The sequence below is a fragment of the Zingiber officinale genome, chromosome 8B (assembly GCF_018446385.1).
Source record: "Zingiber officinale cultivar Zhangliang chromosome 8B, Zo_v1.1, whole genome shotgun sequence".
NCBI lineage: Eukaryota > Viridiplantae > Streptophyta > Magnoliopsida > Zingiberales > Zingiberaceae > Zingiber > Zingiber officinale.
The window spans coordinates 9,709,708-9,726,930 of NC_056001.1; the positions used below are offsets into that span (position 1 = coordinate 9,709,708).

Consider the following 17,223-nt stretch of genomic DNA (forward strand, 5'->3'; position numbering starts at 1 on the left):
AATCTCCCGAACACCTATTCTTGTCAAACATCAAGAATACAACTCTCTTCTCGTCAAACATCGTCAAACATCAAAACACAACTCGAGTCAGGTCAACTCAAGTCAGGTCAACCAAGTCAACCTTGACCTAAGGTTGCACTAACAGTTGGAAGGTATTTAACAAGACTTATAAGAAGAAAAATGAGTCATTTGTCGATCGACATTTCTCAACAATTAACGTAAAAATATTTAGTGAATATATTTGTAGACTTTATATGAAGGTTAATAAAATTATTATTTTAACATATAAAGTAATGTCCACTAGAATTGTACAGACATCTCAACCTAGTACAGAGGGAGAGGAGTCATAGCCTCTTTCCACCTATGAGAATATTGACATTTATTATAATGTCATCGGTGGGAGGAAGAAGACCTCCCTTTACAGACTTGACTCTCAAGCCAAAGTTGTCTTTGTTGGATGAGGACTCTAAGGATCAAGGGATGTCTTAATTCCTCCTCATCTACTGAGGTACAAGTATTGCGGGTAGAAAATCAGGATTTGTGGACTCGACTCTCGTCATTAGAGGAGATGATGGTTGAGAGAGATGCAGAGACAAGGGAGATGTGTGGGCGACGAGCTCAAATTGAGGAGATAGTTCGCCATATACAAGCGTATGTAGTTCTGTTCATTCTCGATTCACGAATGTAAGGCCCACATCATTTGGAGTCCCAGGAGATCTAGGATTCTAACGATTTCCTTGTTGAGTGGATCATTTTGAGTAGGGACGGAGCCATGAATTTCATATCAAGGGGGCGAAATATATATGTTTATGTTGTGGGGAGGTGATCATATCGTTGCCTCCCATTCGCCTCTCTTTCACCCCTCCCATTTCTATATCTCATACACTTCTTATACGTAAAAATTGAGGGGTAGTCACCACCATCGCCCCCCTTTAGCTCCGTCCCTTATTTTGAGGTATGCTATCTTTTATCTTAGCTTTTATTTTTTTTTTATGTTTCAATTAAAAATATTGCTATTACTTTTTTAAAAATATATATATATATATATATATATATATATATATATATATATGCATATCTAATTTTATTATAATTTTTTATGACCATTTTCAGATGTTCTATCACACATCTCAAATCTAAAGTGATATATGTTTTTTTATTTTGTATTAGATTTTCTTTCTCTAAATTTAAAATTTAAAGAATAGTATTTATGAAATCTAAATTTATGAATAGATAGAATAAGAACAGTTGTTTTTACCTAAAATATAAAATTTAAAATAAACTATATATTTAAGAAAAAAATAATTTAATCACATGGACCTATTAATCTATTATACACAATCTTAGACAGATTAAAAAAAATTATGATTCAAATTAATAATAATAATAATAATTATTATTATTATTATTATAAAAATACTTTGTAACGTCCGTGTTCCATGACCCGGACGATTTGGTTAAACCCTGAACGCGTGAATAAAACCCTCGCGTTTCCTAGTTCCCAAACATTGGCCGCCGCACATCGCCGCCTCGGCCGTACGTTCCTCACAAACCTTGGCCGATCCGGTATCTCACGGGAATCGTCAAGATCGATAAGGAGATATACAGGGATGGGGAGCGACAGTGAAAATGAGAAGTCAGTGAAGGAGAGGAAGAAGTTGATGGCCGTCGCCCCGATTGCCAAACCCTTAGCCGGAAAGAAGTTATGCAAGCGGAGCCTCAAGCTCGTCCGACGAGGTAGTCTCCTCTATTATTACAAGCGATGCTGTTTGTTTCTCCGATTGATTGCGAATGTCAGCCTGTATCATTTTGGTTATTATGATAGTTGGACACTGGGAGGCCTTTTCGTTTGCTGGTTTTGGGCTAAATAGAAAAGGAAATCTTTTTGCCCGCCAAATTCCTCTCTTTGCTGTGATATATTCATACAGTTTATGACTTTTTTGTTGCATTGTATTTGTGCTACCAGCTGCTGAGGCTAAGTGCTTGAAACGTGGAGTGAAGGAAGTAGTGAAGAGTGTGCGCCGTGGTCAAAAGGGGTCAGTTTCCTTCTTGTTCTGTTGTTGATTATAATTACAGTATGTGTGAAATGAACCAACTAAATGTGAAGTGCCTCAGTGCCTGCACACAAATTAGGCGTGGCAATGAGGACAGGTTCAATTTGGTCAGGTCCAGTTATGGTCCGTCTGTGTTGAGCACAGTCCACGGTGATGCACCCCAGGCCTAGCATAGGTGCCCAGACCCTCCCTTTCCACGATCGAGCTACAAAATGATTATAAAAAAAATAATAATAAATAGAAAAGGCCATGTTTTGGCTGTGTGCCAACCCTTGCGAGCCTTACTCATCCTGGCCTGATTCCATGCCTGGCTGGAGAGTTGTGCCTGACTCTAGCCTGCCCCTATTGCCCCAAGCATGTCACGGCCAGTTCAGGTTTGAGTTGCCCCAAGCTTGGCAAAATTCATACTGTCCCTCCCCACTTGGCACCTTTGCTTAGAAATTTTGGTGGTGGATTTTGAATTACTGGTTGTTTTATAATTAAAAAGTTCAATATTAGTTTTAAATTAGTATGGTTTTATAGTCTGAAATTATTATGATGCATTTATGATCTTGTATTCCTTTTTCTATCATACAATATAATTAGTTTTTACATGGGATATCTTTATGTTAGATTTAGTTTGCCGTTATATACTCTCTCAAACTAATGGTCTGTCAGTTTGTATTTTCAACATATGCATGCTGCATGTAACATCTGGATTATCTTTTAATAAATATTATCTATAATATTTGATACAAGCCATTAATTTCAATTATTTGAGATTGATTGCATGGATTTTATATTGTCATTGAACCCAATGTAAAATTGCCCCCATAAGTGAAAAGCTTTTATATCACTATGATTGATGTCAAGTGTTCTTAAGCTTCCTATCCCTCACACCCAAAATTGATTCAATTTATCTAACCTTCTGATATCATCTAGAAGCATGCCAAGTCTGCCTCATACCCAACTGATGAACCTTTATTTTAGTCTGTCCTCATCTGCAGAAACAATGTTAATTGCACTTTGTTGGTTGCAGATTGTGTATTATTGCTGGGAATATATCTCCTATTGATGTGATTACCCATGTTCCCATCTTACTGGAGGAAGCTGATATTCCCTATATATACGTTCCATCAAAAGAGGTTTGTTTGACTCATCTTAGTTCCTTTGCTTTTTAAATTCTACTTTGTAAATCCATCTAGTCAAAGAACATGTAACAGCAGTAACTTTTTAAAGGATTCATGAGCCTTTTCAGCAATTTAACCAGTTTGTGCCTGAGTTTTTATTTTTATCTGGATGTCATTCTGTCTTTCCTCTTTACCCTGAAAGAATTGTCGGTGAAAGTAGTTAAGGGTTACATTTATAAAAAAGAACAGTTTGATGATTGTTATGTGCATAGATAACTAAGCATTTCTCCATGCTCATGTTTCATATTCTGAATCATTCTCCTTGCCATTGTTGTTAGTCAAACAGCAAGACTACATTTGCATCTCTTTGTATACCATGCTCTTTCCCATGTCTAGGCTATTGGAGGTTGGTCACAATCAAACCATTTTACTCATGAAGCTACTATTGCTTAATGAGATGGAGACTGTTGCATGCTCTTTTCAGAACTCTGTTTCTTCTATCCATTCTTTTGTTTTTTCCCTGCTAATTTCTTTTCGTTTCATCATAGGATCTTGCAGTTGCTGGAGTCACCAAGAGGCCAACTTGCTGTGTATTGATTACAACCAAACCAACTAAAGGGGAGTTGACCCAAGACGTGCAAGAGAAGCTGCAATCAGATTACAACCAGGTCGTAGCAGATGTTAAGGAGCTCACAGCTTCCCTCTTCTGAATGTGTCAAAACTTTCCGAGTCACCCATGTCTGCGGTTTACTTATGAGCAATTTTTTTCCAACTTCCGTTACAAGCCTGAATCCTTAGTTATGTATTCATGCTTCATGCTTGATACAAGACAGTAATATAGAACTGTTGACCGGGCTTTGCTAGTATATGTGCTGATTAAGCTCCGTCAGTGTGGAGTCTTGATCTTAAGTTGGCCTTGATTTGGGACGCCAATGATTGATTTTTCCTACTTTGTCTCACTATCCGGACGCAAGAGTTTGCAGGATATCCACCACTGGATGTGGATAAGTAGGAATTTATGTAATCTTGGTAATAGACATCAAATAGAAGCCCTTGTTGAGTATTTTTAAGGTTAATTATTGAACCTGATGTGACTGTTGATTATCAAATTTTTTAACCTATGGAGCTTGCATTGGCAACCTTGCATCAAACTGGTAGGCTCTGCAATACTGTTATCGGAGGCATCTATTGGAAACACTGTTCAAGAAACACATTGGTTGAAAAGTTAATAACTAAAAAACTCCTTTTATTCGAGAAAATAGGAGTGTGAGAAATGAAAATGTTTTTGGGTTTCATTTTGATATAAACCTAGAAAATGGCATACAACTTGAGGGAAAACAAGCGGTTGAAATTTGTTTTTAAGAAAAAAAATTGGGCAAATAGTTTTTCTTCATTAATGCCATGTTAAAGTCACTTAAAATTTCAAAAATATTCTTCACGTATCGAAAAGTTTGTGGGAATGGATCTTTGATGGCTGCCCTACCGTCGCCAGCATCTTATGAGCCCTCTGATGTCTGGACTAAGCTTATTCTCGACAAAAGATGAAACTAACTTCAAAATGGAGTTGGAATTTTTTATTTATTAATCTAGGTATCCATGTTCTCGATCTTTCCTCTTAGTTCATCCACCGGTTAAATCCGGAAAAACTTGTGGCAATTCGTCCAACAACTAATCTCCACAGTCGAAAATCCACTCTTAAATCTGCCCTTGCCTCAACTGAGTTTCCAACCGCGATACTAATCCACTGAATGTTTTACCGCTACACCGTGCTAGAAGGGTGGAGTTTACAGTTCATGAACCTTATTCTTATTCTGGTGCATAAATATCGTCCAACTCAAGCAACTAGACTGCTTGTTTGCTGTCTTTTTGCACGGTATTGCAACCGATTTCTTGGTAATAGTTGACCAAAATATTCTAATTGCATGCCTCAGCCACAACCCACTGCAAGTAGTTCGAGTTGATCTTTTCTCTCCCCTTTCTCATCCTCAACAAATGTTTCTAAGTCGGGCAGATACCCTGCCCACATCATTTCAGCAATTAGCTCATCCAACCTTTCATATATCTCATTGCATTTTGGGTGAGCCTTGTCTCCCACAAGAAAAGTGTGCATCTCATTCTTTATCTCTATCCAGCTACAACCAGGTTCTTTCTTAAGTTTGCTCTCCTTCATTATCCGTCTCATTCTCGACACCTCTTCCCATCTTCCAGCATTGGCATATATATTTGACAAGAGAATGCAAGAGGAGGAATCCTCAGGGTCCAACATCATTAATTTTTTTGCTGCAATTTCCGCTACCTCCACATTTTTATGAATCTTGCACAGGCTCAGAAGAGTTCTCCACATAACATCATCAGCTTCGAATGGCATTTTAACAATAAGTTCCAAAGCTTCACTAACCCCCTTTCCACGCCCAATGATATCCACCACGCAAGAGTAGTGCTCTAATCTTGGCTCCAACTGGTAGTGGTCAGTCATCAAACTGAAGTAGGACATGCCCTCATCGAACAGACCGACATGTCCACAAGCCCGAAGAACTGCGAGAAATGTCGTATGGTTAGGCCTGACATTTTCTAGTTGCATCCTGTCAAATATTTTAAGAGCCTTGAGTCCGTGGCCATGATGAGCATACCCACAAATCATGGCATTCCATGATACCAAGTCTCGATCGATCATTTTTTTAAACATCAAATATGAATCATTCATGTTTCCACATTTGGCATACATGTCCACAAGGGTGCTCGATATGAAGACGTCCTTGTGTAATTCTAGCTTGATAATCTTAGCATGGATTTGCATCCCAAGTCCAATCGTAGCTATATTAGCACATGTATCAAGAACTGTGGCATAAGTAAAATGATCGGGTTCAATGCTGTTATTTAACATCTTGGAGAAGAAGTTCTGTGCCTCTTCACTTTGTTTCTGGAGAGTAAACCCAGATATTATCGCATTTGCAGATACCAAGTTTTGCTTTTCTATTCTGTCATGAAGTTTCTGAGCTTCTCCCATCATTCCACATTTACAGTACATGTCAACAAGGGCACTTCCGACAAATGAAACGAGACCAAGTCCAGATTTAATTACCTTGTTATGAACCTTAACACCACAAACGGAAGACTGAAGTCCCGCACAAGCTTTGAGGACACTACCATAAGTGAACTCGTCAGGTTGCATGCCATAGTGCAACATCTGATAAAAATGCAGCAAAGCTTCTTCATATCGTCCGTTCTGCTCTAAAGCTGCAATGACTGCGTTCCAAGAGACTGCATCTCTTTGCTCCATCTCCTCAAAAACATTGTAAGCCTCTTCCAAAGCTTCACATTTTCCATACATGTCCAGAACTGCATTCCCAACGCATACGTTGTAAATAGTTCCGGTCTTTAGGGCCAAGCAATGAGCTTGAAGACCCATCAAGTACCTCTTGACCTCTGCACAGGCACTACAAACACCAGATAAGCTGATCTCATTGAAGCCAACACCAGAGTGATTCATGCATTTAAAAAGCCCTATCGCGTCATTCCCCTGACCATTACGAACTAATCCGACAATAATTGCATTCCAGCATTGCAGGTTTCGCATTGGCAGCAACTGGAATAACCTTCTAGCATCATCCAGAATATCACATTTTGCATACATATCCATAATGGCAGTCCCAACCACAACATCAGTACTGTAATTGTTCTTCAAAGCATGACCATGCAACTGTCTGCCTATTCTTTCAGAGCTTAATCCAGCGCAAGATCTGAAAACACTCGCATAAGCCGACTGGCATTGCCCAACACCGCATCTTTGCATCTCTAAAAACAGTTCCAGTGCTACAGCATATTGTTCATTCTGCGTGCAGCCTGCAATCAGAGCACTCCAACAAACCCAATTCCTCTCTGGCATTTCATCAAACAAATAAATTGACTCGTCCAGTCTCTTGCATTTTGCATACATGTCAATAAGGGCACTCCCTGTCACCACGTCGCAATCCAAACCCATCTTGATGACAAAACCGTGTATTTGGGTGCCCATATCAACTTCCTCCAATGCAGCACAGGACTTGAGAATCACTGCAATTGTGGTTCGATCAGGATTGATTCCACTCTGTAGCATATGGAGGAAGAGACCAATGGACTCATTTAGTTCTCCATTCTGCAAAAAGCCTGATATCATCGAATTCCATGATATAACATCTCGTTCTGGCATTCTGTCAAACAGGGACTTGGCAACGTCTAGCGTACCATTTCGAGCGTGACCTGAGATCATAGCATTCCAGGAGACAATGTCCATGTGGGGCATACGGACGAACACCTTGTGGGCGTACTCCAAGTTGGAGCAGGTAACGTACATGTGGATCAAGCAGTTTGCGACGAAGGTGGTTGGGATGAAGCCGGAGGCGACCATCCGGGCGTGGGATTGGCGGCCGCCGGCCGTGTCTCGGTGCTTGGAGCAGTGCTGGAAAATGTGGGAGAAGGTCATCTTGTCGGGGGAAGACGTGGAAAAGGGAGAGACGGTGGGGAGACGAATGGGGAGGGAGGAGCGCGTAGAGAGGAGGGAAAGACGGCGGCAGATGAAGGCCATTAGAACTGTCTCGTTGCATGCCTTCTTGCTCGCTCTCTTGATGCTGCCGTTGTGTTCGATTGCAAAGTGTTCGACGGATTGCCGAACAAACATACGAGTGCTCGGTGGTCGAACAAAATTCCATGATTTCATTGAAAAAAAAATTATTATATATTTTTCAACTGATTTACGGAACTACTTAAATACGTTTTTATCTTCTAAAAAAATACGCGTTTTCTGAAAAATAGTGTTTAGTATACGTTTTTCGTGCATATTTTCTAAAAAAATATATAGTGTTTTCTAGAAAAATAGAAAATGACAAAAAGTCATTTTCTGTTTTATAGAATACACGCGTTTTTCAGAAAATAAAAATGAAAAGCACGCGTACCAAACACACCCTTAGTTTCTTAAATATTCAAATCCCCTACCTAACTTTTAAACTGAGGATCCTATACCCCTCTCATTTATACTAATCGATTGTTATATGCTAGTTGACTGGTGTTATTTTTTTTTTAAAGATAAATAAATTTTTTTAGAAAGTCTATTTATATTTAAAAAATATTTCTTTTAATATATTATGCTAAATTAATATTTAAATGTATAAATATAATCGAGAGAAATAAATAAACACATTAGACTTGGCTTCATGTAATTCCAAACTCTCTAAGTCCATTAAGAATCTAATTCATGTTAAAAAATCAATGTCCTCGATATATTGTACCAAATTGATATTTGAGTACATGAATATATTCAAGAAAATTACATGAATACATATAACTTGATTTCATACAATTTCGATTTCTTTATGTTCATCAGTCGATTTTAGCTAAAATTGACTAATAGACATAGAGAACTCGGAATTGTATGAAACCAAGTGTTATATCTATGTTTTCAAATATCAATTTTACCTAATATATTGAAAGTGATGATTTTTTGAATATGAATAAGCTCAAAAAAAATTAACTAAAGAGCTTGAAATTATACGAAATCAAGTTTTATGTGTTTGTCTAGATCTTCTGATTATATATATGTCATCAAATATCAACGTTGCATAATATATTGAAAATATTGATTTTTTGAATATAAATAAGTGTGAAAAATTAAATTTATATTTAAAAAATCATTCCACTTGATATATTAGACTAAATTGATGTTTGAAAACATGAATATAATCAGAAGAATTAGACGATCACATAGAACTTAGTTTCATATTATTTTAAGTTCTTTAAGTCAATCAATCGATTTTGACCTAAAGAATTCAGAAGGACCTAGAGAGTTCGGAATGATATGATCGTATATATTCAACTAATTCTCATAATTATATCCAAGTGCTCAAATATCAATTCGACCTAATATATTAAGAAAAATAATTTTTAAAACATAAATAAATATTTAAAAAACACTATTTATTTAAAAATAATAATTACACCAGTCAACTATTATACTATAACAGTTGACTAGTATAAATGAGAGGGCTAAAATGGATATAGGATATGTAATTTAGTAAAGTTGAGTAAGGGGTTTAGGTATTTTAGGAAATTTAGCTAAATGGTTCAATAAAAAAAATGTATATTTTTTATGTTGTCTATTTTAAAAAAAAAACAAATATGTTTTTCAGGTAAAACTAAGTTACAGTGAATTGAGCCCTGCCAAATACAATAATCTCCAAATTCAGTTGTTTATTGAGCTCATTATTGTTTAACATGTTTATATATTTTTATATGGAATAAATAGAAACCAACCTTAATCAAGTGGATTATTGAAAATTATCAAAAGACAATCGATAACCCTCTAAACGAGGCAAAAGAATAGAAAGAGATGAAATAAAAAAATCACAACCACAACGTGATCATCCGCATAACCACAACGTGATCATCAATGGTTAACTCAAGGTTCCCTCATGAATAGCCTCATGATTCCTTCCATAACGTATATATGTTTTGTTTCACTGATCTGTACTATTAGATCAGTTTTAATATAATATACATACTCACGACTCAAGAGTTCAATCTGTTCTTAGAATATTCGTAGAATTTCATCCTTCAAAATGACAATTGAATTAAAAAAAAAATAAAGGAGAAAAAGACAGATCTTATGGCACATATTAGTGGTCCTTTGTCGGGCGTTGCGTATGCCCCGCCATATGACTATAGCTGGAACGAATGATGAGGACTTTGCTTTTCCAAATAACTCATATAGGTGATTAGTAAGTCAAGTCAAAAAGAGTACGCACTCTCAAGTCCAGCTTGCAACCTCAACCATGTTGGCATTTAAATTAATAACCACAAACATTTAAATTAAATGTATGAGTCTCAATAACAGCACACGATCTACAGTTCAAATCCACCCAAACAACCCCCAAATCAAGAGAGATAGGTCTCGATTAATTAAGCATGTGTATAATTGTAGGGTATGCGTATCTCTCCCCCTTCTTTACTTATTCCCCACTCCCAAAACCATCAGATTACAGAAGAAAAAAAAGAAGAAAAAGGAAATTTTATGACACAGCGAAAGAGTAAAGCAGAATGCATACACCTTAATTAATTACACGGCGAGCACCAGCACCGCCATGGCGGCCGCTGAGGCCGTGAACCACCGCCCGGCTGCGCCGGCCCTGAAGGCTGCATTGTCCGAAGCCTCCTCGTCCGACGTGGCACCCGGGCCGTCCGCTGCCTCCACGGCGCCGTGCTTGTGCTTCTTGGTGGCGGCGGGCGCCGCGGCGGGTGTGACAGGATCCTCGGGCTTGAAGAGCTCCTGCGGCTGAAGGACCTTGTCGATGGCGTATATGGCGTCTGGGTCCTGATCGATGATCGTGGAGGTGATGGTGGCACTCACGATGTGGGTTTTGACGGTGATGGAGTCGCCGGATTTGGCCACTGTGTATTTGTACTTTTTGTTGTGGGTGTCGGTGGCGAGGGTGGGGAAGGCACCTTTTCTGGACTTGAGGAGCTGCGGCGAGTAGTAGGCTGGTGTGCCGTGGTAGAGGAGGAGGGAGGCTTTGCCCGGGGCGGTGAGGTTCTTGTATTTGTCAGCGAAGGCTCTGATCGCGGAGTCGATCGGGCATAAGACGGTGAGCCCGTCGTTGAGGTTGGACTCGAAGTTCTCGAGGACATCCGGCGTGGCGAGGAGCAGATCGGCGAAGGCGCGACAGCCCTTCCGGGACATGAGCTCGGTCAGATTGACTGGGGACGGCGGCGCGACGGGGGCCTCAGCCTCAGGAGAGGACATGATGGAGCTCACCTCGAGGACGGACAGATCGTAGGGCATCTCTTTAATGGACTTGACGAAGGAAACTGGCGGCGCACCACCGGCGTCCTCGGAGGAGAAGGTGACCCTACCCTTGCGGTGGTCAGTGATGTTGATGTAGCCGGTGGTGCCGATGGCGCGGCCGGAGGACTGGAAGACGGAGGAGGCGAGGGTGGAGCTATGGGTGAGCTGATGGAGCTTCTTGGACCCGTAGTAATCAGTGAGAATGTGGAGGGCAAGAACGTTTCGGACGGTGAGGATAGAGAAATGCTTCGCGAGGAGGTCAGCCATGCCGGAGTTATCCACAGCAAGGAGAGTAATGGTCTGCCGGCGGTTGATTTCGTTTGCCAGCCTAGTAACGGTGAGGTAGTGGTTAAAGGTGGAGAACTCTGGGTGAGCTGCTAGGATCTTGGTGATGTTGTAGCCGCGTGCCAACGGAGCCTCGCCGACCACCAAAATCAACACGACGGCAATGGCGAGGAGAGTGGGGAGGGATCTCCGCATTGTGAATACCGCTTCTTCACCGTCGCTGGCGAGGAAGAGAAGGGGCACTGAGTTTGGGGCACTGAGTGGGGAGCCGGCGACAAGGGCTAAGTAGTTGAGATAGCGCTGGCACGAAACAACGAAGCCCTTGGCGTTTGTTATTATTTACGAGAACTGCCATTACTTAAATTTTTAAATAATATAAAATTAAATGCTAACTAATTAAGAATAATAACATATAAACTTTAATATTTTATGAATAAGAAAAAAATATTCATAGTTTTGGTATTTCATTAAAATTTAATACTAAAATATAAGTTAATCCTTCATTCAAAAGTTCACAAAATTAATAATATTATTTTTGAAATATCATTAGTTAGCATATTTACTTTATTTTATATTTAACTCGAATGAGTTAATTAGTTGAATATCAAAATGTTTTTTACAACAAGAGTTTGAAATTATCATAAATACACCAATACTATTTTTGTTATTAGGCTTAAGTGATGCTCAATAATTGAGCCATGTGTGTACTCAAGCATCCAAATGGGTTAGAAAAATCATTGGTGAGGTTAAGATGTCAGGGGATATTGGCTATGACGTTCCACCTAATGGAACTATAAGCATTAGAAGTTTTATTTATTTATTTATTTATTTATTTATTTATTTAAGATATATATTATAACAGCAAACTTAGGCTAGGTATTCGAGAGTGTCGGCAAACAGGCAGCGTGATTTATTAGTAAAAGGAAAAATACTTAAAACGTTAATCAGTCGGTCTCCAAGATATTTGTAATATAATTCGAATCTCAGCCGCCATGCGGCCATTGTATTTACATATACGCATGGATCATAAACCGGACCGGAATGAACCGCCAGCGGTCTAACTCGTTGGTTGGCTTGTTGCTGTGCTGGGAGGTAATAAATCAGTTTAGTGACAATAATGGAGTGGTTGTTGGGTCATCCCTGCTGTATCGATCTTGTTTGATGCCAAAATTAATTTGGCAAATATGTCACGCTAGCTGATTTCTTGATTGCTTGGCCTGTTTTTATTTCCCAGCCAAACTTTCAGTCTTAATTAACAATTTACGACTTAATGTGATACGTATTAAGGTCTGTTTCGTAAAGGCGCATGCCCTTCATCTGCTGCCGCCGTTGCAGTAGATCTTTCAGCTTGCATATCATGCCATCACATCGAAATCGCCGTCAACATTAACCTTGTGCATGTTTTCTTCTCTCCCCTTTGCGTCAAGCGTTGTTGCCTTGTCTTCCTCAAGCCTACTGGCCTCAACTTCATTAAAATGAACACGTATCTATTTGAAAAAAAAACCCTTATAAACTTAAATATACATTGGCACACAAGATATTTAGCGTCACGTGGCAATCACATGACGATAAAACTGATACTTGATCAGTGGTATATATAGTTTTTATATCAGTCCTTTTTCATTGAATCCATTAGTTATCAATAATTGTTTCCACCAACCCACGCTAAATTATTTAATTATTATCTCCATCGAACATTATTATATTTGTTTATTTTAAAATTGGCCGAGTCGGTGGATATGATCTGGCATGGTTTCAAACAGTATGAATTGTCTAAAATAAGTTGAGAATGGGACAAGCATAACTCTCACCTGTGGTTTGATCAAGATGACTAAGACAGTGGAAGAAAATTCTATTTCCTTCTTTGTGAAAAGGCAGGAACCAAATGAGATGGAGGTTGCCCAATTCTTAAGTATCCGCTCAATTGTCATTCGCACTGAGTTGGGAAGCTAGCGTCGCATTATGAAGAGAAGGAACAGACCATATGGCACGTGGAAAAGGAGCAAGCAGGAAGTTCAAGAACAGATATCGGGGGGAGCAGTAGAAAGTTGCTTTCTGAAAATTGACAGATAGAATGACGTCAAAGCAGACTTACTGGCTAACGAAGCAACAAGGATGGAAGCCTTCGAGAAAGACCGACCATTTTCGAGTGTTTGGATGAGTTGTCTTCGTGCATGTAAAACTCAATTTTTCATGCTATTCAATACTACTCAGAGAAATCGCCACGAGAAGATTTGATCTATCTACGAGCCACCGAATTATAGACAAAATTTTAGAAACCGCAGCGTGTCAAACGATCTACATGAACTGGAACTTAAATACAGCGTTTCAGGTAAGAACTGGCTCAGCTCTGCGAATCCCCTGCCTTGATAACGACATGTTGAAGAGTGGGAGCACCTGTCTAAATAAACCTTTTTCCCGCATTGATCACCAGCCTTTTGTTTTCAACGACATGAAACTCAGTAATGTCTGGCTGCTTCAAAATCAGCACAACTATCGCACATGCCCAGCTTGTTCAACATACAATACCACAAAAAGCAAACATGGTCATTCGTGGTGGGCCGATGGCCCGTGACTCTCTCTCTCTATCCTTTTTTAAAAATTATATTGTCTCTGTTTATATCTCGAATTGAAATTAATCACTATAAATTGTTCACATTTAATATCCTAACAATATTTTTAGAGTTTTTTTTAATGTAAGTTTTACTCTGGTTCGGATTGACATAATTAACGGGTCCGGTCGAGGCATGGCATCGAACGCAATTACGCAATAATGTGATTACGAGCGGATGAAGGCAAGCCCTAGATCGGACGGCTTGTATAAAGCCTTTGATTCTTCTCTTGACGCACGCTCACTCCTCTCACCTGCGGCGCGACTCCTCCTTCTTCAGTGCTCCCAATATGGTAAACTTTTTTTTTTCTTCTTTTCTTCTACTTGTTCCTTTCGATTTCTGTATCTAATTTCGTATCCCGTACGAATCCAAGACGTCTTTGTGTTCTCGAGTGAGTTTGTATATCTTCTATGGATTTTCTTGTAGCCGTTCAAGCGATATGTGGAGATCGGCAGGGTTGCCCTCGTGAACTATGGGAAGGAATATGGAAGGCTCGTCGTCATCGTCGACGTTATCGACCAGAACAGGGTACGTGGCATTTCCTGATTTCCAAAGCCTCAATTTTCGGCATGATTAAATTGCGCAGATCAACTTATGAGTTTTATGTGTATGTACTCGTTTCAAAAATCCATCTTTCGACTAGTTTTTGTTACTCAACTATTGACAAAGTGGTATATTAACTTTCTGATAGTGTTCTAAATTATTCCTTTTCTGAGACATTAATCAATAATAAACAACTATATCGTGACATTTCTCTATCGTTTTACGAACTCAGTGGTAGAGTATTAAAATGAAATGCCTAATTTGAAGGTGCCGACCACTAAGTTTATAACAACGTTGGAAGTTTTTGCCAAGGGCCTAGTTAAACAGCCCTCATTTAAGTGGTAGCTTGCGTCCATCTGTTGATGGGTGTGCAGGATTTGTGATATAAGGATGATAAAAACATTTATTGTATCAAATTTATCCTGAAGTTCTTGCCAAAATATCACTTGTCTCCAAAGTTCCAATTGATTTCTGTTTTAGCTATATGAGCACCACTTGTGGTTTACTAGTATTCCATGTAACGTCAACCTTAGAATTGTGAAAATTCTTTGATTTTTCTTAACCATTTGATCTGAAGGATATCACTTCCATACTACTTGTTGGGTTGTAGAAAATATATTTTTGGGCACAACTAGTTAGTTTTTTTCCTTTTTAAAATTTGCAAATACCACGTGGAATTTGGATGAGCCATTGGCACCCGTGTCTATATGCCAATCTAAATGTTCGTCTTAAATAGTATGATGTGAGATTATCCATAATTGGATATAATTTTTTTTTTCACTGGTTTTGAGAATCTGAAGTATTGTATTAATGATCTGTTTCTCGCCTTGATTCTGCCACAAGTTTAGGCTTTGGTTGATGCTCCTGATATGATTCGTGGCCAAATTAACTTCAAAAGGCTCTCTCTTACTGATATAAAGATTGACATACCACGAGTCCCTAAGAAGAAGACCCTCATTCAAGCTATGGAGGCTGCTGGTACCATATACTCAATATCCCTGTTTAATGTAATCTAACAATGTAGCATGTAATTATTAGGTTTAAGTGATAAACATGCTGCTGCAGATGTTAAGAACAAGTGGGAAAACAGCTCATGGGGCAGGAAGCTTATTGTGCAGAAGAGGAGAGCTGCCCTAAATGACTTTGACAGGTTCAAGGTCATGGTGGCCAAGATTAAGGTAGATATTACGTGTATTTAAATGCGATATACTTTTGATTTCTTGCCTTTTAGTTTACCAAAATCTTTGTTTATTCATTGTGCTGATGAGTCTTTAATATTTCTCCAGCGAGGACGTGCCATAAGGCAAGAATTGGCCAAACTTAAGAAGGAAAATGCAGCTTGAGCTCGGATTAACCTGTGAAATTTGTTCCTGTTTCTGATTCTGTACGGGTGTTAGTTGTCTTGTCGAGAGTTGCTAGTCGAAGTTATTGATTTCTTTTCCTTGTTCAGAACTTGGATTTCTTCAAATATTCTGAATTAAGATTTGGGTAAAGTAGAAAAAATTCCTAATCAAAATCACAATTTTACTTGCATTCTCCGCTCACAAAAAAATTTATTCCCACTCCTTGTAAATAAAGTATTACTTATTTCAATTATTTCATACAAATATTGTTATCTAAATTGTCTCTCAGATTTTTTTTAGGTATAAAAAGTCTAAAAACGAGTATAATTTTAGTTAAATTTAGCACTTTACATTAGAATATCAAAATTAATCTTTAGGATATTTGTTCAATTTTTTTTTTTCATTTCACTCTCTCTCCTTGTTCTCTCTCATAATAATTTCTCTCTCCTCATTCTATCATTATAATTTTTTTCTCAACATATTTTCTCTTTTTTCATTCTCTCTCATCACACATTTTCTATAATTTTCTCTCTGTATTCTCTCTCATCATACACTTTAGTTCATTATTTTCTCTCTTTTCATTTTCTCATCATTTGTTCTCTCCTTAATCTCTCTTATGCTCTCTCCATATTTTATCTCATCACACTTTCTCTTTCTTTATTCTCTTCCATCACATTTTCTCTCTTCATTCTCTCTCATCATACATTTTTTACCATTTTCTCTTTATATTTTTTCTCATCACACACACTCTCTCATTATTTTTTCTCTCTTCATTCTCTCCTTATTTTTTCATCATACTTTCTCTGTAATCATACTTGCTCTCTCCTCAATCTCTCTTACCATACTTCCTCTCCATGTTTTCTCTCATCACAATTTCTCTTTCTTTATTCTGTTCCATCACTCTCTCTCCTCATTTTTTCTCATCACACACTCTCTCTTTTCATTTTTTCCCATCACACTTTTTCTCTTATCACACTTTCTCATCATACTTTCTCTCCTCAATCTATCATTTCTCTCATCATACTTTCTCTCTCTTCATTTTTTCCCATCACTCTTTCTCTCTCAATCCACTTTCTCTCTCATCATATTTTTTCTCTTCTCAATCTCTCTATCACACTCTCTCTTCTCATTTTTCTCTCATCATACTTTTCCTCTCTTCATTTTGTCCCATCACATTTTCTCTCTCATCATATGTTTCTCTCACATTCAACTTTCTCTTCCATCTAATTTTTTCTCTTATTTTCCTTTAAGGGTAAAAAAGGAAATTTAATTTTTGAAAATATTCAACTAACCAAATATTATTTTTAAGAATGATATCCAAGTTCATACCCATTACCATTCCACAATACTATGATACTCATTTCCATTCCGATTCCTAAGAGAGAACCAAACGCCACCTAACTCTCATATTTTTTCGATATAAATAATCTAAAAATAAGTATAATTTTATTAAATTCAGCATAT

The 17,223-nt window shown here is 38.2% G+C and overlaps 4 protein-coding genes across 4 annotated transcripts; 2 read left to right on the top strand and 2 right to left on the bottom strand.

The window, feature by feature from the left end:
* The first annotated feature begins 1,442 nt into the window (after positions 1–1,442).
* LOC122017745 (H/ACA ribonucleoprotein complex subunit 2-like protein) lies at positions 1,443–4,239 on the top strand. The gene is made up of 4 exons (XM_042575427.1): positions 1,443–1,737; positions 1,967–2,036; positions 3,073–3,178; positions 3,712–4,239. The coding sequence occupies exons 1-4, from the start codon at positions 1,611–1,613 to the stop codon at positions 3,871–3,873; spliced, it is 465 nt and encodes a 154-aa protein (XP_042431361.1). The 5' UTR covers positions 1,443–1,610; the 3' UTR covers positions 3,874–4,239.
* Positions 4,240–4,538: 299 nt separating this feature from the next.
* LOC122017719 (pentatricopeptide repeat-containing protein At3g02330, mitochondrial-like) lies at positions 4,539–7,845 on the bottom strand. The gene has a single exon (XM_042575398.1). The coding sequence runs from the start codon at positions 7,818–7,820 to the stop codon at positions 5,091–5,093; it is 2,730 nt and encodes a 909-aa protein (XP_042431332.1). The 5' UTR covers positions 7,821–7,845; the 3' UTR covers positions 4,539–5,090.
* Positions 7,846–9,975: 2,130 nt separating this feature from the next.
* On the bottom strand, positions 9,976–11,542 carry LOC122015025 (fasciclin-like arabinogalactan protein 2). Its single transcript, XM_042571659.1, has one exon. The coding sequence runs from the start codon at positions 11,454–11,456 to the stop codon at positions 10,251–10,253; it is 1,206 nt and encodes a 401-aa protein (XP_042427593.1). The 5' UTR covers positions 11,457–11,542; the 3' UTR covers positions 9,976–10,250.
* A 2,479-nt stretch (positions 11,543–14,021) lies between these two features.
* On the top strand, positions 14,022–15,932 carry LOC122015026 (probable 60S ribosomal protein L14). The gene is made up of 5 exons (XM_042571660.1): positions 14,022–14,165; positions 14,300–14,401; positions 15,265–15,394; positions 15,482–15,594; positions 15,703–15,932. The coding sequence occupies exons 1-5, from the start codon at positions 14,163–14,165 to the stop codon at positions 15,757–15,759; spliced, it is 405 nt and encodes a 134-aa protein (XP_042427594.1). The 5' UTR covers positions 14,022–14,162; the 3' UTR covers positions 15,760–15,932.
* Positions 15,933–17,223: the final 1,291 nt, after the last annotated feature.